Raw genomic sequence first — 26,003 nt, forward strand, 5'->3', positions numbered from 1 at the left:
GCCAAGATACACTTGTGTCATGCAGAAAGGGGTCCCTCCGTGACTCACCAGACATCTGGTGCCTTATTCGCTGGGCAAAATTTTCTTTATTGTCATGGTTTCAGCTGGGACAGAGTTAGTGCTCTTCTCAGTAGCTGGTGTGTTGCTGTGATGTTGGATTCAGCATGAGAATAAACGTTGGTAACGTGCCTGTGTTTTAGCTGTTGCTATGTAATGCTTACCGTAAATCAAGGACTTCTCAGTTTCTCATGGGGTACCAGTGGGCAGGTGCATAAGAAGCCTGTGGGGCAGGTGAGCTGAACAATCCAAGGGTTTCAGAGAATATCAAGCTCTGTGTGTAAACCAGGGGGAGTTGGCTGGGAAGGGGCTGATCCCTGCTGGGGGTGGGATGGGCATCAATCTGTGGGTGGTGAGCAACTGTGCACCTCTTGTTTCTCTTTGGCTTTCTCACTTTCATTATTATTGCTATTACTATCAGCATTATTAGTATTTTACTTTGTTTTCAGTTATTAAACTGTTCTTATCTCAGCCCATGAGTTTTATGGGTCTTTTCCCCCTGATTCTCCTCCCCCCATCCCTCTGTTGGGGTGAGAGGTGAGCAGATTATACCCCTGTATCCCCCCAGTTAAGCGATGCAGTGGGTTCTTGTGCATTATTTGGAAGAAAAGGAGGTGTTATTTCTTGGAGCATGCCTTTTCAGCCCCAGGGTCTGACATCCCCTGCAGCAGTGCAATGTAGCCTTCACTCTTACAAAATGAGGTGTCCTTTTGGGAAGAAAAGTGCACTTCTGTGTCTGAGTCCCAGCACAGACAGGGAAAAGGATGTCAGTATGGCTTTTGGCTTGACTTGAAGTGTTCTTGGGTGGCATTGTTTTGCTCTGTGAGCCTCATAAATACATGCAAGACGATCAAGTAGGTTGGAAAAGACCTCTGAGATCATCAAGTCCAACCTGGGACTAATCACCACTCTGTCAACCAGACCAGAGCACTGAGTGCCAATTCCAGCCTTTCCTCAACACCTCCAGGGACTGTCACTTCTACCACCTCCCTGCGCAGCCCATTCCAATGTCTGATTACCTTTTCTTGAATTAATTCCTCCTAATGCCCGACCTGAATCTCCCCTGGCACAGCCTGAGGCTGTTTCCTCTTCTCCTGTCCCTGTTCCCTGGGAGCAGAGCCTGACCCCCCCTTTGCCCCCTCCTGTCAGGGAGTTGTGCAGAGCCACAAGGTCCCCCCTGAGCCTCCTTTGCTCCAGGCTGAGCCCCTTTCCCAGCTCCCTCAGCTGCTCCTGGTGCTCCAGACCCTTCCCAGCTCCGTTCCCTTCCCTGGACACACTCCAGCACCTCAATTTCTTGCCATGAGGGGCCCAGAAGTGGACACAGCACTCGAGGTGTGGCCTCAGCAGTGCCCAGCACAGGGACAGTCACTGCCCTGCTCCTGCTGCCACACCACAGCTGGGACAGCCCAGGGGCCATTGGCCTTCTTGGCCACCTGGGCACCCCTGGGCTCATGTCCAGCTGCCATCACCAGCACCCCCAGGGCCTTTTCCAGCTCTCCAGCCACTTTTTCCCCAGTCTGGAGCTGCAGGGGACTGAAGGGACCCAAGGGCAGGACCCAGCAGTTCCCCTGGTTGTACCTCACCCCACTGGCCTCATCCCATGGATGCAGCGTGTCCAGGTCCCTCTGCAGAGCCCTCCTGCCCCACAGCAGATCCACGCTCCCACCCAGTTTGGTGACATCTACAAATCTGTTAATGGTAAACTCAATCCCCGTATCTCCAACGTACCTTGAAACACAAGAACACCACCAGTGAAGGAACTTGGGACCCATCTCCATCAAAGACCCTGGCATGTGCTGCATGTAGCCACCTGTGACGACTTTGCTGCACTGCTGATGCCTTTAGCCCCTGGTTGTTTGCTGCAGCCACTTCTCTGGGTTTATGATGCCTCTGTAATGCATTTGCTGTTTGATCAGAAAAAGTGCCTGTTCTTTCCTGCTGCGATAAAGCTGTTGCTGAGGTCAATGTGCCAAGACCATCGTTAGCCTCTTCTTGCTGGTCTTTTACAGCCACTTTGCTGCAAGCAGTTAATGAAGTCAGGCAATTAATCTGCTGCCCCTCAGCCCTCCTCGGACCTGCCTTTCCCGGTAGCACAGTGGAGGTGTTCTAACCTCTGAGTAAAGGTCCACAAAGATCCTGTGAACAAGACAAGGAAAGGCCCAGAAAATACTGTTACCTGTTCTTTCTTTGACCACTAAATCTTCCAATCCCTCCCAGCACCACTTCTGGTTGTTAACCAGTCCTCACTAATGTCTCATCTGGCAGCCTGGCATGAGGCTGGTTGAAGCCTGGAGATGGGTACTTTGGATTTTGGCCAGACTGCCGCATCTCCCAGCTCATGTTTTGAGGCAAGGGGGTTTCATAAGAACTTCCACTGAAGTGATAAAAGATGTTGCCACTGGGGCCACACAAGTTCAGATTTTACCTACAAATGGCCCTGAAAAGAAGAGTCTGTTTGACATGGGGCTAATGAAACTTTTATGACGGTCACCAGTGCTCATGCTGAGGGCTGGAGTCCTTACCTGTGGCAGTAATTGTTGTGTTAACTCCACAGCGTTAGCAAGGACTAAGGTAGAAATGCAAAGCCCTACCAGGATTCTTTCTGCCTTGCTGAGGTCTTTCTGCCAAAAAAACCCTAATAAAAGTGTGGAGCAATGGCAGCTGGAAACAACAGATGATACAGATTAAGTGAGTTTGTAATTGTGCTGGCTGACAAACTGTGGAAGGCCTTGAGTTTGTTAATTGTTTTTGTGTGGCTGCCTTTCCCTGGGACTCTTCATCCAAGGGGGACTGCAAAAGGATTTTCTGAATCTGAATTAGTATGATACCTGAATAATGCCCAGGGTCTGTGTAGAAATGGGCATCCACCTCCCGGAAAGGCAGCACTGTCCAAACAGAATGGCCTTGGTGTGTTCCCTGCAGGTGCTGGGAAAAAAAGAGGGGGAAAGGGTGAGCACCAGAGGGTGTTCTAATATTTTTCTATGATTCATCAAGGCTGTTTTATAGCAAAATGCTTGACTATGGCCTTTTTGAAGAGGGAAGACTGCCAGGGACTTGGGAGTCCCTAACTTCACACGTTAGGAACTATGTTTTTTTTTATGTGAGGGAATGGGAAAACATTAAATAGAGGAAAATGTGTGTAAACTCCTTCCTCCTGTTCTGATCCTTAGCTGGTGCAAAGAGGGAAGGCTGCTTATGTCAGCCCAGCTGCTTTGGTTAGCCCTAAAGAGGGCAAATCCAAACCACCCACTAGGTGGGCACTGCTGCTCTCCCACACACTGTGGATCAGGACCACGGCTCCAACAGTGACCAGTCGCAGCTGGGAGGTTTCAGGCTGTTCTTCCTTGTCCTCCCCAGCCCTCCCCCACCGCTGCCCAGTCCGTGTTCCATCCCAGAGACCCGAGGCACAAGCAGGGACCTTAATTTATAGGGGGAAAAAAAAAATGTCAGCACTGACAGGCAGAGGGTTGCGAGTGGAAATGAGTTGTGCTGATAAGCCCGTCTGACTGTATTTTACTTTACTGAGGTTCTTAACAAACAATCTTTATGAAATGCAAACCTGGCTTATCAGGCTAATGCAGATTGTCTGAAATCCTTATCTCCGTGGGCCAGTTAGCTGGAGTGATTCCCTTTTCATAGGGAATAGAGAATCAAGAGCTGCACACAAGCCTCCCCCCCCCCCCCCTCCGCCTCCTTCCAATCACTGCCATTTACTGGCAGTGAACCGAACGGCTCTGATTTCCAAACTCATAAATAACGCAGGGCCCCCGAGCTGAGCTGTCCTGTGTTCCCAAACAGTTGCTCAGCTGCGGAGGGAGCCGGAGTCAGCCAGGAGGGGCCCGGGGGCAAGGCTGGGCAAGGGAGAAGGGGAAGAGCGCCTGGTATGTTGCACCTTTCTGAGGAGACAGTCAATGTTTAAGCGGATATCTAATGCTGGAGCAGCACAACCTCCTCACAAGATGCATCCCTCCCTCTCACCCCTGTGAGCAGACCTAGACCCTGACATTTGTATGTGTTTCCCTGGCATGATTTTTGCTCCATAACTTTGCCTGCTGTCTGCTGGGGAGGAGCTGCTGCTATTTGTATGTTGAAGATTTATCGTGAGAAATGTGCCCGCTGCTCAGGACAAGGGTTTTTTCTTCTTCATTCTGTTTATGCTGTCTGTGTATTTTCTGTGCCTCATGTGGGTCAAGTTTGTGTGCCTGGGGAATGGATGGCAGCTAAATAGCTCTGCTGCTTTTTTGGGGGTGACAGAAGTGTGGAAAAAAGGTAATAGCAGTTGTGAGGAAATGTTTTTCCTCTGGCTGCTGAGCCTCTGGGGAATATATATAAAAGTCCATCTCTGGGAACACACGATGGAGTAAACAGATGCTGCTGTTGTCCCTGCTGTGTCTGTGATCTGTGGAAATGTTCAGCTTTCCTGGGACACCATGAGGTGCCAGATGATCTGCACCAGGTCCTAGCCCTTCAATTCCAAAACACAGAACAGGACTGTACTGAAGTAACAAGACCAAGTGAAGAAGGGGCCTGACTTTTATCCACCAACATGTGCAAATTACTTTCACATCCATTTTGCCTCTTGCCATATTGAATGTTTTTCTGATCAGGAGGCAAGGGTCTAGATTCAACAGTCCTGAGGCATAAGAAGGCCTCACAGAGCTGTACAGAGGTGTACAGAGAAATAAGGCTCTGTAGGAAACAGGTTTCCCACAGCACGTGGCAAGAGAAATTCCAGTGGGGTTGCTGTCAGTTCTTCATTCTGCTTGACATCTGGGAAGATGCCAGCATGAAGGATTAGTTTAGCAACAGAGATTATCGTTCTCGAAGCAGGAGAGCTCGTGTACCCCAGGATGCAGTATTATCACTTTCTGTAGATTCTAGTTAACTCCTAAACCCAGGAATATTAATTACACCAAAGCACAGAAATATCTTGGTGACCCCTCTGCCACAGAGAGGAGTATGGAGATACCACTGCTATAGACACCTTGGACACCCTGTTGGCCATCCCACAGGTGCAACTGCTGTCCAGCCTGGCAGGTCAGCCAGCAGCTGGCAGGGGCCATTTTTTCCAGGGAGCACTGAGGGTTGAACAGCAAAAGGACATTTATTTCTCTGTGTTACAGCTCCTTGAAAAAAACAACCCTCTCAGTGGTGATGGCTGTGCACACATAACATGTCCTCTGGTGGCTTCTTCTCAGCCTTTGGTCTTGCGTTTTTTGCCCCGAAGTCAGAAGTTTTTCCTCTTCTTGCTTGAGAAGAGGAGGAGAATTTGGATGAGCAAACAGGCAGGATGACTTCAGGATGCTCTGCAACCTCCCTGTTCTACTAGGCCACTGTGTTCCATTGTTCATTCACACTGTGAGGAGGAGTAAGGAAGACACACTGAGCTGTAAATCTGTTTAGGTGTTGTCAGTGAATGGCAGCTGTCAGGCAGGTCTTCAAAAACAAATGAGCAGTCTGAGTCACAAATGAATATGTAAAGCATCTCCAGACCTCACTGTGAGGATGAAGTGTGCTCCTGGAAACAAAGACTCACAATTAGTCTTGGTGATTATATTGCAGCATTTCTACTGGGGGTGGGGATTAAATTTGGTTGTGTCTTTTTCTTCTAGAATGTCCAGTTTTAGTTTCATTGGAAGGTTCTAAAATCTTTTAAAGTTGCCTGCCTTACAGATGTCCCTTTTTATAATGGGGAAAAAAAAAATCCAAATTCTTCCTCTTCCCCTGGCTTTGATGTGAATGTGTGTGGGAGGTCCCAGGTTATGCTATCTGGTTTTTCTCCTGAGCTGGAGATCTCTGTGTCCCCAGTTCTCTCCATTCTAGAGTCCACATTCTAGAATCTAGTTTCTCAGTTTGCAGTTTCAACCCTTCATCATGGGTAGATGCTTGGGGTGCAGACCTGGTTCTGTGGAAACCAGCAGATGTTGATCTCGTCTTGTCTTGCCAGGACCTGAATTTCACCCATCTCCCATTCCTTCTGGGCGAGCTGGACAGTCAATGCCCTTATGTGGTGCTGAGTTTTGTAGTGTGCTCAAGGAGCTATGGTATTTATCTGTTCTTTCAGGTTGGTTTTTGTTGTAGCCTGCCTGCTGAATTGTTACAGGAGAGTTTGCTGCTCTCCACTACGAGAACTGGAATTATTTAGCCTGGAGAAAAGGAGGCTTGGGGTGGGAGTACCTTATTTTTCTTTCAATTACCTGGAAGGAGGTCATAGCAAGGTGGGGGTTGATCTCATCTCCCAGGTGACAGGACAAGAGGAAACAGCCTCAAGTTGTGCCAGGGGAGATTTAGATTGGATACCAGCAAAAATTCCTCCTGTGAGAGCTTTGTCAAGCACTGGAACAGGCTGCCAAGGGAAATGGTGGAACCACCATCCCTGGAGGGATATAAGAAACATGTAGATTAGGCACTTAGGGACATGGTTTATGGTGGACTTGGCAGTGTTGGGTTAATGACTAGGCTTGATGATCCTAGAGGTCTTAGAGCAAGGGTTGGGACTGGTTTGCTCCCAGCTGAGTGAGGCTCAGGGGAAATTGTGCTTTTTACATGTGCAGGCCCCTTCTACTCAGCTTCTTTCATGGCAGATCAGGATGGGCCCCACTAAACTGGCCACAGGGAAACTGGGCCCTTTGCCCTTTTCAAAGGTGATGGCTGTTCCTGATAATGCCAACTGGCTCAGCTTTCATTTCATCTTCCTGGTGACTAATGCAGACAGATCAATTAGGGGCTGCACACAAGAAGCTGCAGCTCCTCAACCCTCCCCCAGATAATAATAAAAATATGCCCCCGCTTTTCTCCTTCCTTGAAGTCCCCAGGAGAGTATTAGCTGGTGCTGCAGGTGCAGCCGCCCTGCAGGGTGGTGAGAGCAATGAATAGTAAGGTTTTTAGCTCAAGCACACTAAGGCTGTTCAGCAGCCATTGGATAATCCTCTGTTAATCAGATTATGCAAATTACTACTTCAGCATCCCTATTCCATCTCTCGTCCCCCTGCTCTCCAAGCTGGAAATAAAAGGCACTCTAAAAAGGAACATTTAAACTGCAAAAAGGCAGCAGTGCTGAAAGGGGTGGGCAGAGAGTGCTGGGATGAGGAGCAGGAGCAGGGCTTTGTTTCCATGCAGGCAGGCAGGCATTCTGCCTTGGCCAAGCACTGGGAGACACCAGCAAACCAAAGGTCAGGAGTGAGTGCTGCCTGTGCATGAACAGTGCCTTGGTGCTGGGCTGGGGAGGGCAACGCTGGTGCGTTCCTGGAGGCCAGAACTTTTCCCAAGGATGGTGTGCTGGAAGAGCCTTCCTTGGAGCACAGAGACCAGAAGTGTTAGGGCAATGCTCTCAGGCACATGGTGTGAGTCTTGGGGACAGTGTTGTGCAGGGCCAGGAGCTGGCCTGATGATCCTTGAGGGTGCCTTCCAACTCAGCTTATTCTGTGATTCCTGCCTGTTCCTTTGCATTTGTGATTTGTTATGAGTTGGTTATTCACAGTGGAAAGCCCAGCACCACAAACAAGGTTTGGTTGAGAGATGCTGCCGCCAGCCTGGGCTCAGCTCCTGAGCACGTGACCAAACTGAAGGAAGGGACAGGTTACCAAAAACAATCTGAGCCTGCAAAGCCTGGACTTGTATTGCCCAAAACCTGCTCCTGTGCTTTAGTGCAGGCAAAGTTATCACCTCTGGCTCTGGTACAGGCTTGTGTCTTCCTGAAACACTGGTCAGGAGCCCAGGCAGTCACACCAGCACCTTCCTCAAGTTTGACAGTTTCTCAGAACGTGTCTCTCACTTGGTCTCTGAGGCTGTCACATTTTTCCTCCAGGGAGAACCGATGGTATTTTTTTTGCCAACTGGAGTTGAAAGCTGGAGAAGGCAAGAGAGGTCAGTTGCAACTAAAAGAGAGGAGCTGAGAGCTTGTTAATTCTCTGTGTGCCCATCAAAAATGACCCAGAAAATCAAGCTGAGCTACATTTGTGCTAAGGTACTCCTGGATGAATGCGATTTGTTTCTGACAAGGATGGGGCTGCCTCTGCTCTGGCAGATACAACCAGGGCTTTGCACTGGGATTTGGTACTCACAGATGCCCAGGAGAATTTGCCCCCCCAGTCCTTCTCCATTGCTGAACACACATCCTGATATTTATGCCTTGTTCACTCAGGGTAGGCAAAGCTGTCTTGAGGGCTGTTTAAAATTTGTAAAAACAAGGTTCATATCCTGCAGGTTTGATGGATCCAGCAGGTCACAGGGCATGTCTTGGTTTCATGGACTCAGGTGACAGACGTGCGTGGGGTGGGGATACGTCGATGTGTACAGGAAGGACTTCACTGGTGTTAATGGAGCTGCTTCCCTGTGCTGGGGTGTGAAAGGCTGGAATATCAGCTCTGCAGGAATGATACTCATGGTCAGGTGGGGAATGGACACCCTGGTCCAAACCATTAGGAGCTTCTGCCTGACCTTGAAAAATTATTTTGAAAATGCAGGTGGTCAGATAAGCATCCTGCACAGTTCTCAGCTGGAGGAATTTTGACAAAAAGTCGTGTTCCTTTCTCTGCTGTTGGCTTTCTGTAGAGGCAGAGGAAAGTAAGGGGGTGTTTAGCACGGTCATGTGATGGAATTCAGGTGAATTAAAAGAGTAATGGAGTGATACCTGCATGCTGCAAATCAGCACTGTTCTGCAGTAACTGATGAAAGTTCATCACTTTCCACCAGCTGAGCTTCTGAAATACAGAAAGGTACTTAAAAACAATGGAAACAAGGCTGTTGAAAATGAAATTTGAAATGATACCATCTCCCCCACCATCAAGGCAGCAATATGGGCATACATTCATAATTCAGCAAAATAATAGGATGGAATAACTTTAAAAGCGAAGGAAGAAAGCTACCTTTAAGAGTCAGAACAGTGAGTACATCTGTTTTTTCTATCTGAATTGGACTGTGTGATCATAATGAGCTCCTGAAAGACTGGGTTTATTGGAGAGTCCCTTTGCACACACATGCACCGCTGGTCCTGCAAGAGGAGCAGCCTCAAGCACCAAACAAGGGACCTCTGCTTTGAGGGATTTCAACCTCAGCCATTCCCATGCAGCAACCTGCGCTAAGAGATGTTAGACAGATCAGAGCAAATTCCCTTCTTCCTTACAAGAGTTCACCTCAAACAACAAGCTGTGGGGTTCCAAAAACTTGCACATGAAGGAAGAGGACTTGCCAGACTGTGGAAAATCCTAGAGATTCCCAACACATCAAATCCAGATGGCTGGGGGTTGAGGGTTTTGCCTGAAGTCATACTGGAAATTAAACCTCTTGGTCTCTTGACAACTTTTTGTCATTAGTTTTAAGTTTGTTGTAGAAGGTGCACCTATGGCAAAGACCTTTGGGGCCTTTAGTCTGGTCAGAAAGGTTTTCTTAAATTCAACTCCATATTTCTTTGAATCTCTGTTTTGAGTGTTGCTGATGTGGTTGCCTTATTGCTGCATGCTACCTGGCTGAGCTCCACACTGTGTGTCCCTGAAAGTGGCAGCTGCTATTCTTTCAGATGCCTGCCTTGTTTTCCTCTATTTTAGGTGATTTCCAAGAACTTTTAATGTTGAGGTGCATCTGTGTCAAGTGGAAAATGAGCTGTTTGTCTCTCCCCTTGCTCCTAGTGAAAAGGTTTAGAGGCACACTAGGTTTTCAGTCTCTTTATTCTAATGTGGCTAAACATTTTCTTCAATGCTATCAGCAAGTTTCAGCATTAAAAAGGAGAAGATTTTTGGCTTCTGGAATTAAGCCAGAAAGTGTGGCCAGAATTTAAAGCACCCCCTGATGTGTTTTGTTAACGCTAATAAGAGATTCAAAATGCTACGAAAGAGCTTCAGATGATGAAAGTTTAATATTTCAAGCAGTCTGCATGCAGCTGGTATTCTGAACCTCAAGCATCCTCCTCCAGCTCAATATTCTCAAAATCCATTAATCTAAATTATGATTTTAAAGGTCAGGAGCCCAGATGTGCGTAATTGTTTCTTATTGTTCCCATATGTAGAGCACGGCTCTGAACTCACAGTGATAACACAGCTGTGTGTTTGCAGCCTCTCGCTGTCCTTTTCCTGCCCATCACTCTCTGTGAGCTGCTTTCATCAGGCTCACCTGGGTCACCTCACAAAGCAGAAAAAATGACTTGAATTCAGGCCAATCCTTTGAAATCTCTGCTCATATTTAGGCAGGATTCTCTGCTATATCCTGGTCACTTGCAAGAAAGAGTCTTGCTAGAGAAAGACAGAGTTTGAGGTCTGGGCCAGTGTGAACCATAAACATTTGTTTGCACATCTGACCATCGCTCTGTCTTGGAGAGGCTTCTCTTCGCCCTGGAAGTTGTGTAGCAGGATAAAGCCTTTCACTCCTGCTGGCATACCACACAGTCCCCTATGCCAGAAACAGCTTTTCTTCCTTTTAGGAAGAGGAACAACGAGGGTTATGCCCCTAGGATGTTTCAGGGGCTGGAATGTTAATCCTGGCATGCCGAATTTCAAAAAGAGACCCAGTTTTGAGACATTCACACTTTGCAGCCACCCACATGTTCTTGACCTCTTCAAAGTGGCCAACTCTCAAGTGTCCCACTTCACGGAGTCACATGTGGAAGTGCAGTTGCATAAGAACAGTGCAGTCAGTGCTACTTCATCCAGGTCAAGCAGTTCCTGGTGCAGAAGTGAGGTGGATGAAATAACCTGCTAATATCACACCTTACAAAATGCATTTGGCATCCCCTTCAATTTTCATGAACTGATAATGGGTGGCTGCTGACAACCAGACCTGTTGCAGGTAAAGAATTGCCCCAGACTCCAGGGAAACTGTCAGGATGTATCCCAGCAGAAATTTTTGTGAGGAGGAGCTAGCCCAGGGAGCAATGTTGCTTCCACAGCTCTTGTTCCTGGCTGAGCTGTACTATCCTGGCAACTACGGGTTGATCTGTGGAAAAGTAATGCCAGTGCTGCAGGGATGGATTGGTAATGTGTTCCCCCTGCTGCCAGGTCGCTGACAAGTATGGAGAGGGAGATGAATGAGACTGGTGTGGTTAATGGGTGCCAAGTAATCACAGCTCAATAGGAAGCTTAATAAAGACACAGTGAAGCAGACTCTGACGTATGACCCCTCCAGAGCATTTTTACAGGGTGAGAAAGACCTTGAAGTTGGTGTAAAAGTCAGCAACACTGTGCCATCTCATCAGCATTCCCAGTGCTGGCTCTGCACCTGGGACCTCCTGCCCACGCCTGGCAGTGGGTCCTGGAGTGCCCCAGCAGTGCAGGACAAAGTGCTGTTGTGTTTGCACGCTCTCCTGCGTGGATGCATGAGTGGGAATGAAAAGCAGTCCATCCTGCCCCTCTCCCTGCAAGGAAAGAAGCTTTGCTGACTGTGTTTTTTAGTGCTTTGTCTGGCCGGGTTTGGAAAGCTCTAGGCAGCAAAGTATCCAAGCAGTTAGGGATCAAGAGCTTCAGTTCCCTTCCCTTTCTGGACCTGCAAGCCCCCTTCCCTACTGCTGCCTGCTAGGCTGGAGCATCTCGGGGCAGATTTTGGGTACATAATGGGTTGGAGGAAGTAACAGAGAGGAGGGGCACTCTCCAACTCTCCAATGTAAATTACATGGAAATTAGGCTTCTGTGAGGCCAAAGGCCCCTCCGGAATAGGGCCTTTAGTTAACATAACACTTGTGCTAAATGAAGCGGTTGACACAGCTTTCAGGCTGTAGTGCCACTGTTAATTTACCGTGTGAAAGGGCTGAACCTGCAGTCGAGTTCTGCAGGGAACAGCTCTGCCCCGGCAGGGACCCGAGGCTCATTCTCTCCGGAGAGCAACCGCATCATTCCACTCCTAGCTTATTAATATTCATGGAGCAATCCTGTTAACTGAAACATTCTCAGTGCTTTAAAAACCCAGTAGGTGAGCACTGCTGAACCATCTTGCTGTTTGGGGTGATCTGGCCTGGGTACTAGCTGAGCTTTCCTGGGACATGGCAGAGGGAAGTGGTGGAGTGTGCCTAAAGCTGGCTTATCCTGGGTGCAGAGCTTTTCCTGCCCCATGAAAGCAGGGTGATGAGCTGGAGCTTCTCCTTCCCTATCCTGTGCTCCCCTTTATATCCCCAGCATACTTCCTGTTGGTCCAGGGCATAAGTACATATCTTGCTCTCGTTCTCCCTATTTGCTCTGATGTTCATCCAAAGCAAACTCCCAGCACTTAATGGAGACGTGGATGGAGGACAAAGGATTGTATGGATCCCAAAGGATCCGTATTAAACCTAAGCTGGTCCATGCCTGGGGCGATTTTGTGACTATTTTCATAGAAACAAAGACTGATTTGGGTTGGAAGAGACATTTAAAGGCCACCTTGTCCAACCTCCCTGCATTGAGCAGGGACATCTTTAATCCAACCAGGTGGCTCAGTGCCCCATCCAAAGTGACCTTGAGTGTTTCCAGGGATGGGGCATCTACCACATCTCTGGGCAGCCTGTGCCAATGTTTGACCAATGAATGCATTGTTACCCAGGGCAAGGGCGAGGCTGGATGGAGCGGTCTCTGTCATGGACACAGACACATGATGGGGATGGGGCTATTCTGCAGGTTTTGGGTTTTGCATTCAGATGTCACCTTGCTTGCCTGTTGTCCTTCAGCAGAGAAGAAGCTTTGGGGACACCCCAGCAGTAGAGAAAGAAGCCTGTGTTTCGCTGACCCTACCTTAGCCATGGGGGTGTGGAGCTGACTCATTTTTGTTGTAAAAGCATGAGTTAAACCTTCAGTGCACTGGGCCCTGAAGAGAAGGCCAGGCTGGAAGAGGTGAGAATTCACACCTGTGGCCTCCTGCTGTCATGGAGCGAGGCAGAGGGGCAGCCAGGGCTTGGGGCAGCACCGGGACAGCAGCAGCTGTTGCTGTCCTCTGGCTGCAGAAGGTGCCAGCAGTGACACCAAGTGAGAGGGAGATTCCACCAAAGCAGGGAGTGCAGGATCCACTTGCCTGCACACGGTCACCCCCCAAATGCACCTCACATCCTGTCAGTGCAGAGCAGGAGCCTCCTCCTGGTTGGGAGTGCAATAAATACTCCAGCCTGTTCCTCAGTTCTGAGTCATGCTAGAGAGGGCTTTTAAAAGAGCCAGCTCTGTCTCTGGAAACACTGACAAGCTCAGATCTGGATAAATAAGTAAAATTTAAAAAAAAGAATCTCCTCAAACAGAAGAGGAAACAGAGAGAAAAATTACATTATTGCTAATGCTGGTTCCATCCTTTCCTGCCAAAGTTCACCTGACCTAAGCCATAGTCACTTAGCTAAGTGACTAAAGCTGGTAAGGATGGTTCTAGCTACCACCCCATACCAGCCCCAGAAAAGGGCAGGAGGCATGTGGTGAGCGGAGAAAAGGCAAGACAGAGAGAGAATCTCCTGGGAGATGCAAAACAAGCTCCCTGGATTGCCAGGACTAGTGGTGACACGCGCCAGACAAAGGACCTGCTACTCTATAAATGAGGCAGCCGGGACCGGCGCTAAGCTGACTCCAGCAAGAGCAAGCTCTGTGGCCAGGCACTGGAAAAGCAGTCGGGAAAGAAACATAGGAAGCGTCTGATTTTGCTGCCTGTTCACCAGGTTTCCAGAGGCACAAGTACCAGAAAAGTAAGTGACAACGGCCTCTTCTCTTTACAGCTATCCTCCCCTCTTTCGGGCTGATCTTGCAACTTTCTTAGGAATGCCAAAGTTTCCCCTCAGAGCAGGGAATATCCTTAAAAGAAGGGATTTCTGCAGTAGCCTTTTACCAATTCGCTGGATTTTCATTTCTTATTGTGGCACCTCTGGCTCTTGTCATCAAAAATTTAAGAGTAAGGCACCTCATCTGACAAACAGCCACTCACAGCTGGCTGAACTTCATCAAGTGAAGACACAGTTTGTACCTGAACTTTCCAAATTCCCAGCATCTGCAGAGATTCAGATAGTTGGACCTTACCAGAAGAAAATATTGATTTGTTTTACTGCTTTTGAGAGAAATGTTGGTGGTGACATGTGAAGGAAACTAAAGTGATTTTAATTACGGCTCTTAACTATTCCTACTATTCCTGTTTTATTACATCATAGCTGCATAATTAAACACTAGGCAAACTCATTTATAGCACTGCAAAGTGCTGTAAATCAGAGCTATTGCACTGGTGCAAAAGGATTAAACAGAGCATCATAGACTCCCTGAGTTAAGGACTAAAACTTAACTGAATTCTCCAATGCTGTTTGTTATTTAAAACAAATTCCTTGCAAAAGTACAAATAATCATGTACTAATTAGTCTTATGCTGTATGCTTATTCACTAGACTGTGTGGAAATTCACTGACAGTGTCAACAGGTAAAGGTGTAAGGAATCAGTTTTAAATTCCAATCCCCACATATTTAAAAATATCTCCATACTTTACAGGTCAGCTGTGCTACAGCTGATGCATATGTAAAATACACAAGAATTTGAATTTTCCTTAGTTCAACAGTGCACTTAGGAGGAGAAGCTTAGCAACTGTTTTTTAATTTCACTTCTACTGTTTAATATTAGTAACTCTCAGATTTGTGACAAAGCTTTTGAAACTGACAATCTAAAACCCGTTTCTATTTCCAGGGGTAGCCTTCTGCATAAAACTATTTGCCAGAGAAAGTGAATAAACAGCAAAACATGCATGTTTCCTGAAGCAGTTGTCTCTATCCTTCCTGATTTCCTTGTAACTTTACAGGACAATATTTCATTTTCAGAATCTTTTTCCGTCATGCATTTCTATATTATTTCACACAGACACAAAAAAAACCCCAAACCAACCAAAACCAAAAACCAAAAACCAACTAAACAAACAACCACAAAGATAACCAACCAGATTAAAAAACCTAAAATAAATGCAGCTTGTTTTTACTGTCTGTTTACATAAATCTTTACGGTAGTTGTGATATGAGCTGATGATCCAAGAAATGAAGTGCTCACAGTGCTCAGTATGCCAGGCAGGAAACTTGTGGACTAAACACAGGTGGTTGAGGCAGGGATGATTTTTGTGATGCTGTTTCTCTCAGGAGCAGCCCCACAGAGATCGGTGGCAAGACATTCAGGGGAAAACAGGGTTGTGCTCCTTGTCTTGCAGTTTGCATCCCACTTTTGGAAGCTATGTTTTGCTGTGGTGGCCATGTTTTTATGCTCATGGTGACCTCTGGTCTTAGGCACAGCAGGCACTGGTGTGACCCAAGGTGGTCAGCAGCCTGGTTTGAGGTCTGGCAGGAAGACAGGGCTCTGCACCGGATGCTCTCAGACCTTCAGTCTTGCTTTGCCTGCAGTCACAGATTTGCCACCATCCTCAGAGCAGACCTGGACAGAAAGCAAAAGCAAATATTGTTTGGGGGCCACATCCAAGCATAACAAATAATCTACCTTTCCCCTGATGCAAATGTCCTCTGCAGACCTGGATCTTCTCCTCTCTGTTCCCAACTTCTCTAACAGCGTGAGCTGCTGCAGACTGCTCTCTGCTGAGCTGTAAGACATGCAGCACTTGGTCCCACTCCTCACTTACATTCTCCTTCCAGGAAGGAGGACGTGGACATAGGCAGGGCAAATGGTTTCTGCCATTCACAGCTGCCCTCCTGCCTCGTTGTGGCAGAGAGAGGGAGGCAGGAATGAGTGATGCAATGAGGTGGGAGAAATATCACTGTGGAACAGGGGGGAACAAAAAAAAGAGACCTGAAGAACTCCTGGAACAGAACCAAATTGTTTTTCTCCTCTGTGTTTACCTTAAAGCATGGGGAGAGTGTCTGTATGTAGTATTTGGGCTGTTCATTTGCAGAGACTCTTGTTAAAGGAAACCCACAGGAACTGCCATTCAGGCCAGAGAAGCAGTTTTCCAGAGAGACTCTGAGATTCTCTGGAACAGAAAATAACACAAGTCCAACTTTAGCAAATAAAGGCTAAACCTCCTGGCAGAGTGTTCCTTTCTCAGCTTAGCAAGCTGTCATGCCCCTGCTAGTGCACTGGAACTCCATTTAGCAAAAGCTGTTGCAGCCCATGAGTGGGTTCTTTATTTTTTTGGTGTAGAGCTGTGGTATAATTCGTCTTTCTGCAAAGCACCATAAAACATACTGAGCAGAAGGGAGCCACATGAAAAAATCAACAACAACAAGAAACCCCCAAATCCAAAAAAAGTCCACTCCCGTGCACAGAGTAAACCTTTTCTTGAGCTACGTCTTTAAGGCTATTGTCAAGTTCTCGACCACATACTTTGTGCTCTCCGAAATCCCATCTGGGTGGCAGCCCATTGCTTTGCAGATCTTCCTTTCCCAAGGCAGGCCTAGAGGCCATGACTCTGCACGGTGTGCAGAGTCTGCTGACAAGGCTGATTTCTCACAAAGCAGAGAGCTGCTCTCTGCCAAAGACCTGCACCCTCCAGGAGGGCAACTGGATTACAAAGCTCAGAAGCCCAGGGGCAGTTCTGGGTCAGGTGAAAGACCTTTCTCTTGAAACTGGGATCACATGCAGTATAGTAACCCCAAACATGAAAGCTGACTGAATCCTGAGACCTTCACACAGCTGCTTTTGAAGACTCCAGTGATTTCCTTTTTCTAAAGGTTCAGTGAGAGCACAAGTGTGGCTGTGAGAGTTTCTGTAAATGCTGCCCTTAGACAGGAGGGCTCCCAGAAGCAGAGATTCTACTATGTGCATTTTGTCCTAGATTTACAGGCTCTAAAAAAGGTAAATCACCGTGTCAGCGTGGGCTGGTTTTTATAGTGCTTTTGCTGCTCTGCTGTACTGCATACTGCAGTATGATTGTCGGATAACACTCCCAACAGAGGCATGAGGCAGAGATAGGAGCCCTTGTTTACTCCTGAAGTAGTTCCTCTTCCCACATCTTGTTCGAAATAAAATGAAGTTCACGGACAGTGCTAGGAATCACACTGGGAATGCAGGGAGAGGCTCTTCTCATTCATTACACCAGCACTGAAAGACTGGGCCATCCTGTGCTCATGTCTGCTCTAACACACAAATGCTCACACACACATTCAATAATTTTTTCCACGAACTTTGCAGAGGTTTAAAACCAGGAGGGACAAGGAGGTGCAGGGAAAAAAAAAACAAAGAAGGAATTTGCCTGATGCATGGCAGGGAAACATGGACAGAAGCTCAATTCCCTGGTTGCCCGCCTAGCATCCACTCCCAGATTCAGAGATCTCTCTGTGTCCTTGTCCAGCAATGCACCTGTGGGATTTCAGGTGGGAGGCACTTTGGAAAGGGTACCGAGGTACAGGGAGACAGCAATGGGGAAGAGTGAGCTGAGGAAAGCTGGGAGGGGAGAGCCTGTACCTTAGAGGTGAGCTGCTCCTCTTGCAATCCATCAGCTGGGGTGCACTGTCCCCTCTGCCCTTCCTTCCCCTCCCAACCCAAAGAAAGTCCCTGAAATCCAAGTAGCCATACAGCTAACAGTGCACGGCTAAGCTGCAAGGAGTGAGTTTGTTCCTCTTAGGGAATGGGGGAAAAAAAATAGTCACATGTTAGCCATAGGTAGTGTTTTGTCTTGTGACAGCCATGCTCAGTCTTGCCCTCTGCATGAAGCTGAGTGACATGCTCTGAGGCTTGTGTGAAAGTGTAGAGGGAAACTGTGAGTTTCCCCTTTCTCCTCTTGCCCAGATCACAGGGATGCAAAGCGAACAAAGCACAGCAGCAAGGAGTGATAGCTGGGGAACCTCTGCTCCCCACGGCAGATCATGCTCACAAGCACCTGCCTGGTAGAGGAAACAGGCACCATCTGCTCTTCTGTTGCCATTTACTTAAGGGCTGGGGGGACTTTAGAAAATCCAGTGCAATGTGTTAAATAACCAATTTTAGCAGGCACTGGGTTTCCCCTGTGGAGTGATGGTGTGGCACCACAGGTTTACTAGAAGCACTCCAATTCTAGGTGGCAGCAGGCATCTGCTGTCTGATTAAGATTTGCAGGAGTAGGTCTCCAGTGGCCAGTTTCAACATGGATTTAACTTCATCGAGGTCAGAGGTATAACTTGAGGGAGGAACTTTCTTGTCCAAGATCTTTAGTTAATAGCATCCTGCTAATTATGACTGAGTGCCGGGCTCCTGGCGAGTCCCCTGCCAGCCCTCAGACATTAACCGCTGGCTCGGGGGCCATTTGCTGGGGAATGTCTGGCAGAGATGAGCTTTGTGCCTAAGCTGCTCTGCTGCTGCTCTGCTGCTGCTGCTGCCTGAATTGCCTGAAAGGCTTTTGCATGGAGAGGCTGTGAGAACTGCTGCTATGGTAGAGATCTTCATCTCTTCTGCGGTTCAGTCTTTTGTCTGGCGACATTCGTGGCTGCACTAAAAATAGCCAGTATTCCGCCCACCACACATTTTTATATTTTTCAAGTGGGTAGGCAGGGGATGGAAGGACCTTCAGTTGTCTGTTCGGTGGGTGGTGGTGGCTTGTTTTTCCTTTGTTTTTTTCTCTTTCTGGTTGTTGGAGCAGATTCACTGGGGTTATTTCTTTGCACAATTCTCTTTACATGTTGCAGCTGTGCACCTTAGCTCATGAAATTGCATTTACCTCCTACTTCTGGACATGCCTCCTTGAGCTGAGTTAAATCCTTTCCTCAGTGCAAAATTTTGTCCTTCAAAGTAATTCCTCCAGTTAAAATGGTGTAAACTTCCAGATTTACATTGCTGAGAGCAGAATTAATCCTCTTGAATCTAAGATGCTATCTTCCTGCATTTTTAATTGTAATCTAAATGTGGTTATGGGAAGGTGAGCAGAAAGTACAGAGTCCAAACCTGCACGTTAGTGCAATAAATCTGTACATTATATGTACAATCAGGTGACTTCTGCACAGATTTAAAACAGACCAGTGGGATACAAACGGCACACAACCACTAGATGACATGTATTTTATACAGTGCATCAGAGAAAGATTAAAAATACATTGCTCAGATGTGCGAAATTAGCAAAGACCTGAAGTTGCAAATAACATATTGAAAGACAAGTTTGGTGAGAAAGGTTGGAGACAAGGAAGGAAAAGAAGGAAGGGAATGAGACAAAAGAAATGGAAATCAGATCCCTTGCCAGCAAACTGGCTGCATTTTAACTAGAAGGTGCTGTGGTTGCAGAGAACTCGAGGGATGTGTAGGTGACTAGAGGAAAAAAGCTACGGTGAAAAATTACAGTTACTGCAGGATTGGACCAGGATAACTTTTCTCCTATGTTTCTAACTGAAACTCCAAGTACAACAACAGGAAACCCACACCAGTAAAGACAAAAAGGAGAGGAATTTAAGGTGGAGAGACTTATGGAGGTGGCTTACAAAGCTCCCCATAGAGCTATCGCTGCAAGAGGAGGCACTGGGAAAGGAAAGGAGCTGCTGTTTGCAGATCTCGAATAAATGTCAGAAATACAAACACACGTTTTTGAAGTGTAAAGCAGGAGCTGTTCTCACAAAGGCATCTGTTTGCTGACAAGGCTTATGACCACAAACGTAGCATTGTCCTTTCCAGAGGCATGAGTAGAGAGACAAAGAAAGCACGGCCTGAAGGAGTAGGCTGGGTTTATTTTTCCACCAATAACACCACTAACAGGACAAGAGGGCATGTTCACAGCACCAGGGCTGGGTGTTAACCTGCTTTCCTGGAGTGCTGTGCTGGGGACTGTCTGCAGCAGGAGGATGACAAGAAACAGACTCTCTCTTGGTATTTGTAGCTGAGATGTAAACAGGTATCCAGCAAACACTGACCCACATGGCAGAATTACAGTACAGAGCTCTGAAGACCTGGCAAAATACAGTCCAGTCAACCAATTAGAAGAAAAAAGGAAGCCCAAATAACTTTCCCTATGTTACAAAAAATACAAAAAAATACACAGATAAGTATGTCTTCAGAAGAAAAAAAAAAAAAAAGAAAAAAAAAAATCAAACAACATAAACACCAAAACAGAAGACAGAAAGAAGCAGGTGGCATTGTGAATTTCACACGGATCTGAGCAGCTGCTTGGAAGAATAAATCTGTAAAGGCAAAAGTTTTGCCTTGGGCACTGAACACATTGCAGTACAGAGGAGCACTGGAAGGCTGTGTTTAAAATCTGTACCACTGATGTGGCAGTGTTCTTGCCAAAAAGGTACATGCAACATGCTTGAGGTAGGTGCAAAGCACCAAGCAGATTTGTTCCCACAGCACAAACCAAAAATGATACACAGAGTAGGAGAACAATTTTTAAAAAAAAGAATAAAAAGAGAGATACAATCCCCATTTGAATCAAGCAATGAGTCTTAATGTTAAGTCTATAAAAGACAAGAAAAACTTTCAGCAACCTGAAATAGGAGGGTTTGTTTTTTAAAAGAGCCTTTCATGAAGCAAGGCCATTTTGATGAGATAATTTTCTCATCCCCTAAAGGTATGACAGTAATTTCAATATTCTACCAAAATAATAGAAATGTGTTAGCAGTGTAAAGGCCAGGGCCAAGAGGAGCCTGTGAGGTATTGTCAGTGTGAGCAGCCATTTACAGTGTACAGGGGTGTGCCTGTACCAGCTGCATCCCTGACCAGAGGTCTCTGAACACAGCTGTGACAGGATTTATAGTGCTGCAGCTGTGTTCCCCTGGCAGCTGGTAATCCGTGCTGGACTGGAACTTGAAGGAGCTGGGCAGAAACTTCCCTGCCTTGGCTCCCTGACAGGGCATCCCAATTAAACTGTGAGTCACATTTGTGTTTCTTTATTCCCGTGGACTTTTACCGTGTATTTCGGTGAACCCCGGATGTCTTGCATGGTGTGAGGCTGCTTCAGATGGAAGCAGGATCACAGCTGGGCTGTCATCCCAAAGTTTCCTCTTCCTGTGGATGAAGGATGCTGTTCCCTCTGCTCCCCACTCCCCTTTACAGGACTACTGTAAAGAAGGGTTTGCCAATGAGTATAAAAAGCTGAGCTTTTCACATGCATTAGAGGGTAAGTGGAAACATTTGTCCTTTAGTCTCTTGGCTGTGGATAGCTGTTCCCTGCTCCAACTGTCTGTGTGCCATTGGCATAAAGAGCTGCTTCAGAAATGGAGGAATCAGTGTCTCCTCCAGGGCTGTGAGAGAGAAGGGAAGACACTTTCCCATGGTGGTGGGAGAGGGGCTGGGGCAACACAAAGAACTTTTGGCAGTCTTTCTGGTAAATGGCATTTAAAATCACTGTGCACCCCTTGCCTCAGTACTCTTCTTTGCCAGGTCTGCTCTGGGCACAAGGCTCCCTTTGCTTGGCTCTGTGAGGGTGGACAGGGAACAAGTGGGGAGAGATTTTGTCTGGAATGCCAGCATGTTTTGTAGGAATCACACTTTCCCTCATGCACTTATGACATTTGTGGCTTAGTCTTGGCATTTCCCAGAGGCTCAAGCAGAAGCCAGACTGAAAAGTCTCTGACACCAGCAGTGCGCAGCCAGTGTGGGCTGGGCACGGAACCAGACTGGTGCTTCCTTGGAGAAGGGAAATAACCTCCTGAAATAACCACAGCCACACATGTCCATGGTGTTACCTGGCTGCTCACTGAAGGCCCATGGTGAAGGTCCACCTGGCTTCATTTCAGCCAGGAATCACCAAGCTTGGGCCAGCTAGGAGCAGACTCCAGGAAGATGTGAAATGAGGTGTGGATATGTTCTGTGCTGGCTCTGCCTGCCTTCCCCCATAAAAAGGGCCTGTGTGGCTCTCACACAGCCTGGTGGGATGACAAATGCATTGTCTGTTGGGAATTCTGCTGTAGGGGAACTCTGGGGAACCTGGAGAAGCTGGACCTGTAGCAGCACCAAATGCTTGTATATGGAAATTAAACTCCTTTATTTCCTTTGTGAAGTTCTTACTGAACTCTGGCATCAGGTTGCCTCTCCAATACTTATGATGTCTTCAGAGTGACTCTGTGAAGGACACGCAGGACAAGAGTGCCAGCCACAAAGAGCAAAAATTAGAAGCCTAACACCACCACTCTGTGCTTGCCACTTGCCTGGAGGGTACAGTGCCCCTAAAAAAAGCAGCCTGTGTGAAAGCCAGGGGTATCCAGCATTCACTCACCATCTCCTTTGCTTTGCAGCACCTTAAGAATGACAAGAAAGATCTTCACCAACACCAGGGAGAGGTGGAGGCAGCAAAATGTCAACAGCGCCTTTGCCAAGCTGAGGAAACTCATTCCCACTCACCCACCAGACAAAAAACTGAGCAAGAACGAGACACTCCGGTTGGCCATGAGATACATCAACTTCCTTGTCAAGGTCCTGGGAGAGCCAGGCCTGCAGCAGACGGCAGTGGCAGCTCGGGGCAGCATCCTGGGATTCTTCCAGCAAGCTCCACACTTGCAGAGCATGGAAGAGCTGACACTGATTGAAAACTGTGGTGTCTCCTGTCCCAGCATGAGCAGCAATATAGCAGAGTGTTGGTCAGAGTCATCATCTCCCTAGCAGACAGTGAGATGTGCAGTCTTGGTGTTAGTGTGATAGTCCCTCTCTCCTGGCAGAATCTGTGGGTTGCTCCTCTGTGTATTGTGATTATTTATTTATATTTATCACTATTTTATTTGCATTTTTATTTAATAGGATAGGAAGTCCTTGGTCGTGCAAAAACCTGGAAGTCCAGACGGAGAACTTGTGGTCTCTGGGAGCTTGGAAGGACACACTGCTGTCATGGCAGAGTCCAAGCCAGCAGAGTCTTCTGCCTGGATCTCCTCCATAAATCAGGGCATAGAAATTCATTCAGTGTTTCTGACAGGGAAAGAGATTATTCTCCCATGCTATTTCAAGGAAATATTATTGAGATGAAGAATTATGACAGCACCACAAAATTTGTCCACAACAGACATCTGGCCTCAGTAGTAAAAGATTTTGAGAGATGTGACATTTGACAGAGTCCTTTACCAGTTGTTCTACGGGCTAATTGCACTCACTCTTGAACTTGTGAATCTTATTTCTAGCTTGAGTCTTTTGTTTAAAAGGTCCTAGCTGTTGAACCTGGCTACATCTTTCTTCATCAGACTGGACAGATCCCTCGTGTCAGAGGAAAGCACATTAAATAAAATTAAATGTTAGGTTAAAGCAAAAGCGCCAATTTAAAGTGACAAAATACATTGTCATAGATGAGTTTCAGTGGGTTCAATAGGCAAAGTAAATCTCCTCCATAGCAGTGACAGTGTGCATGCGAAGGAAGGTGGTCAGCTATGCCCCAGCTACCTTAAAAGCCCATCAAAGAGGTTGGTGGCTCAATGCCTTTATTCTTCTGTAGGAGCTGTAGCAATGGGTGAGGTCCTGCTTTGGGAGGGAGGTCCCAGGACAAAGGCTGCAGTGATACACTGTGAAAACCTTTGTGGACAAGCCTATGTCCATGGTTATGCCTGCCATACCTTGCTGACTGCCCTTAAACTGCCTGATTTCACCTGCTCTAGCTGAGGCTCTCCCACCTGGATACTATCCCCAAATGGCCCAACAGAGCAACCACAAAGAAACTGGTGTAAATATCTTCAATTTGTGAGTTATTTCCCTGTAGGAAAAACACCAACCACCATGCTGTAGGTGTTTAGCTGACAAGCAGGATGAAAAAAGGCTTCATGAAAGTGGCCACTGCGGGTTATTGTTGTCCACAAAGAAATCAATTTTAATTTCCTGCCTGAGTTACAACCTGTGCCTGCCAAGGCCTGGTCTGCTCCTGTGAGTTACGAGCAGCCTAGAGGAGCAGAGAAAATGTCACCAGCTTTAAGTAGAATGGCTTTCTGGTGAGATCCTGCTCCCACTGACACAACTCCCTCTTGATTTCCATGTGGACCAAGGTACATGTCAAGGTTTAGAAAAGACAGTTGTTTACAACTGGTGAAGAAATGTAGCTCCCTTAGGCCAAGGCATGTCCCTGGGCTGTTTCTGTTTGTTCATGAGACAAAGAGGTGCTTTCAGAAAGCAGAACTAGGGTTTGTGCATGCAGCATGTACGGTCCTTCTGCACGAGGAGATTTGGCACCTGAAGCTGAGCTGCCTTTCAAAGCCTCACCAAGCACCAGGTGCACCAAAGAAGCCAGGGCTGGCTCCTGCTATGGGAATGTTGAGCTGTCCTCAGCACTGACAAAAGCCAAGGTCTGACAAGAACACAGCTCATCCCATCCAGCACTGGTGCTGTAAGGTACAGGCATGCCAGTGGACAGATTCTGACCAAAAGAAAGAAAGAAAAGAAGTGGAAAGGGTTCATGTTGATTTGGTTTCTGAACACTGCTAATAGTCAGTTTGCTAATCCCTGGGTTTGTGAGCTGCCAGGACTGCCTGGGGGAGCAGCTGAGTGGAAAGGCACTGAGAGCCCTTCCCGTGGTTCGCTTCTCCCCACCTCAGCCCGCCTTAATGTGACTAAATGGAGCCACAGCCTCTTCTGCACAGCACCTCAAATGTAATGAGCCACGTCCTCCTCCCAGCTTTCCGCTGGCTTGCTGGAGTTGCAGCAGGACAGGTTAGCCCAAGTAAATCAGAGCACTTACTGCTGAGGCGTGGTGGTGCTATTGCGTCTATCAGTCCTTGCTATCCTAGGAAACACACATCACCAAGGCAAGGAAAAACATCGTGAGCAGCTGTCATACTGGGAAGGGGAAAGAAAACCTGGCAATTCTGTAACAACATGCTTGTTGTATTTTCTATGCTAAAAAACTTCCCTTCTTGTTACTGCTTTGGTTCATATCACCGCTTTCTTTGATCTCCTTTCAGTACAGGGGCTCCCTGTCACATTCAGCAAGTATTTCACTAGATCTCTCTACCAAAGATTTCTTTTTTTTGGTCAAGTTTCTTTGTGTTTTGGGGATTTCTTATCTGTGTGATCATGAACAAATATGGTGCAACTGATAACACTGTGCTATATGATGTTATTTAACACCTAATATATTCCAAATAAATTATTTAAGAAACTAATCTTTGTCTTTCTAAACTTCCCCAAAATTGCATTTTACATTTGCATACCACTTGGTAGAGAATCCCAAAAACATTAGGATGTAATTTCCAGCAGAGGATTCTTCTACTATCTCTTATGCAAGACTCTTGATGGTAGAAACAACATTATCAGATGATGAAAAATGACAGCAGTTCTTTGTTTATTACAATTTCTTGCAATTTTGGGTTGTATATGTATTTGCATCTACATGCTAGGAAGATTTTGACCAGCCCTTGAAAAAGATAGAAAACTAAAATTTCATTGTGCGACATTATTATCTCTTCCAAGCATTCACAATTCAAAAGATTTTAATCAACCTCATTTTAAAAAGCATGAGACACTCTAAAGAATTAATTTGGAGTCCATTGTTATCTGGAGGTGTTCAGATAGGCACAACATAAAGACTCAAACAGGAGTCCAGGTTCAGATATAAAAGTTAATTCAAAGTTGAGGGGAGCTTAGGATGTAAAGATGTTTTCTGACAAACATCTGATGAGAACAACCTAATCCCCAACCGAATCTGAGGCTGGGAAAGGGAGAGGAAGCAATAGGATGACAGCAGAAGTCGTGAGGAAGAGATGGCAAATCACTGGGACACAGGGCCAGTTCCAGTTTCATGCTTGACTGGATGTCTCACATCCCTGACAGTGCTCTATGATACACCAAGAGAGGAATTTCTGCACAAAATGTGTGTCAGAAAAGCATCATCTCAAGGAATCATATATAAAAGTCATGAAATCAACAAATGTGAGGTTCAAAATGTATTTATATGTGATGTCCAGTATGTATTTACACTAAGCAAGGCAATGTCACCTTAGAGAGAGCCCTCTGCTTACAGCAGGTGATGCCAAATTAGTTTGTGTGCTGAGGATCATGTGGCAATCCCTCCTCTGGAAGTGGGCATGGTACAGCCATGCCAACATAGTCCTGTGAGATAATGGGACCTGTGCCATGGAGATGGACCAAGTTATTTGGAGTTGGCTGAAAATTCTCAGATATGGGAGTGGGAAAACCTTAGTACAAGCGACAAAAATATCCCTAGTCCTAAGGACCCTATTGTCCCTT

General features: G+C 46.8%; 1 protein-coding gene across 1 annotated transcript; it reads left to right on the forward strand.

Annotated features, from left to right (window-relative positions):
- The first annotated feature begins 3,895 nt into the window (after positions 1 to 3,895).
- TAL2 (TAL bHLH transcription factor 2) lies at positions 3,896 to 24,802 on the forward strand. Its single transcript, XM_069001650.1, has 2 exons — positions 3,896 to 3,938; positions 22,085 to 24,802. Exon 2 carries the CDS (start codon positions 22,095 to 22,097, stop codon positions 22,446 to 22,448), a length of 354 nt encoding a protein of 117 aa, XP_068857751.1. The 5' UTR covers positions 3,896 to 3,938; positions 22,085 to 22,094; the 3' UTR covers positions 22,449 to 24,802.
- The last annotated feature ends 1,201 nt before the right edge of the window (positions 24,803 to 26,003 follow it).

The sequence above is a fragment of the Aphelocoma coerulescens genome (assembly GCF_041296385.1).
Source record: "Aphelocoma coerulescens isolate FSJ_1873_10779 chromosome Z unlocalized genomic scaffold, UR_Acoe_1.0 ChrZ, whole genome shotgun sequence".
Taxonomy (NCBI): domain Eukaryota; kingdom Metazoa; phylum Chordata; class Aves; order Passeriformes; family Corvidae; genus Aphelocoma; species Aphelocoma coerulescens.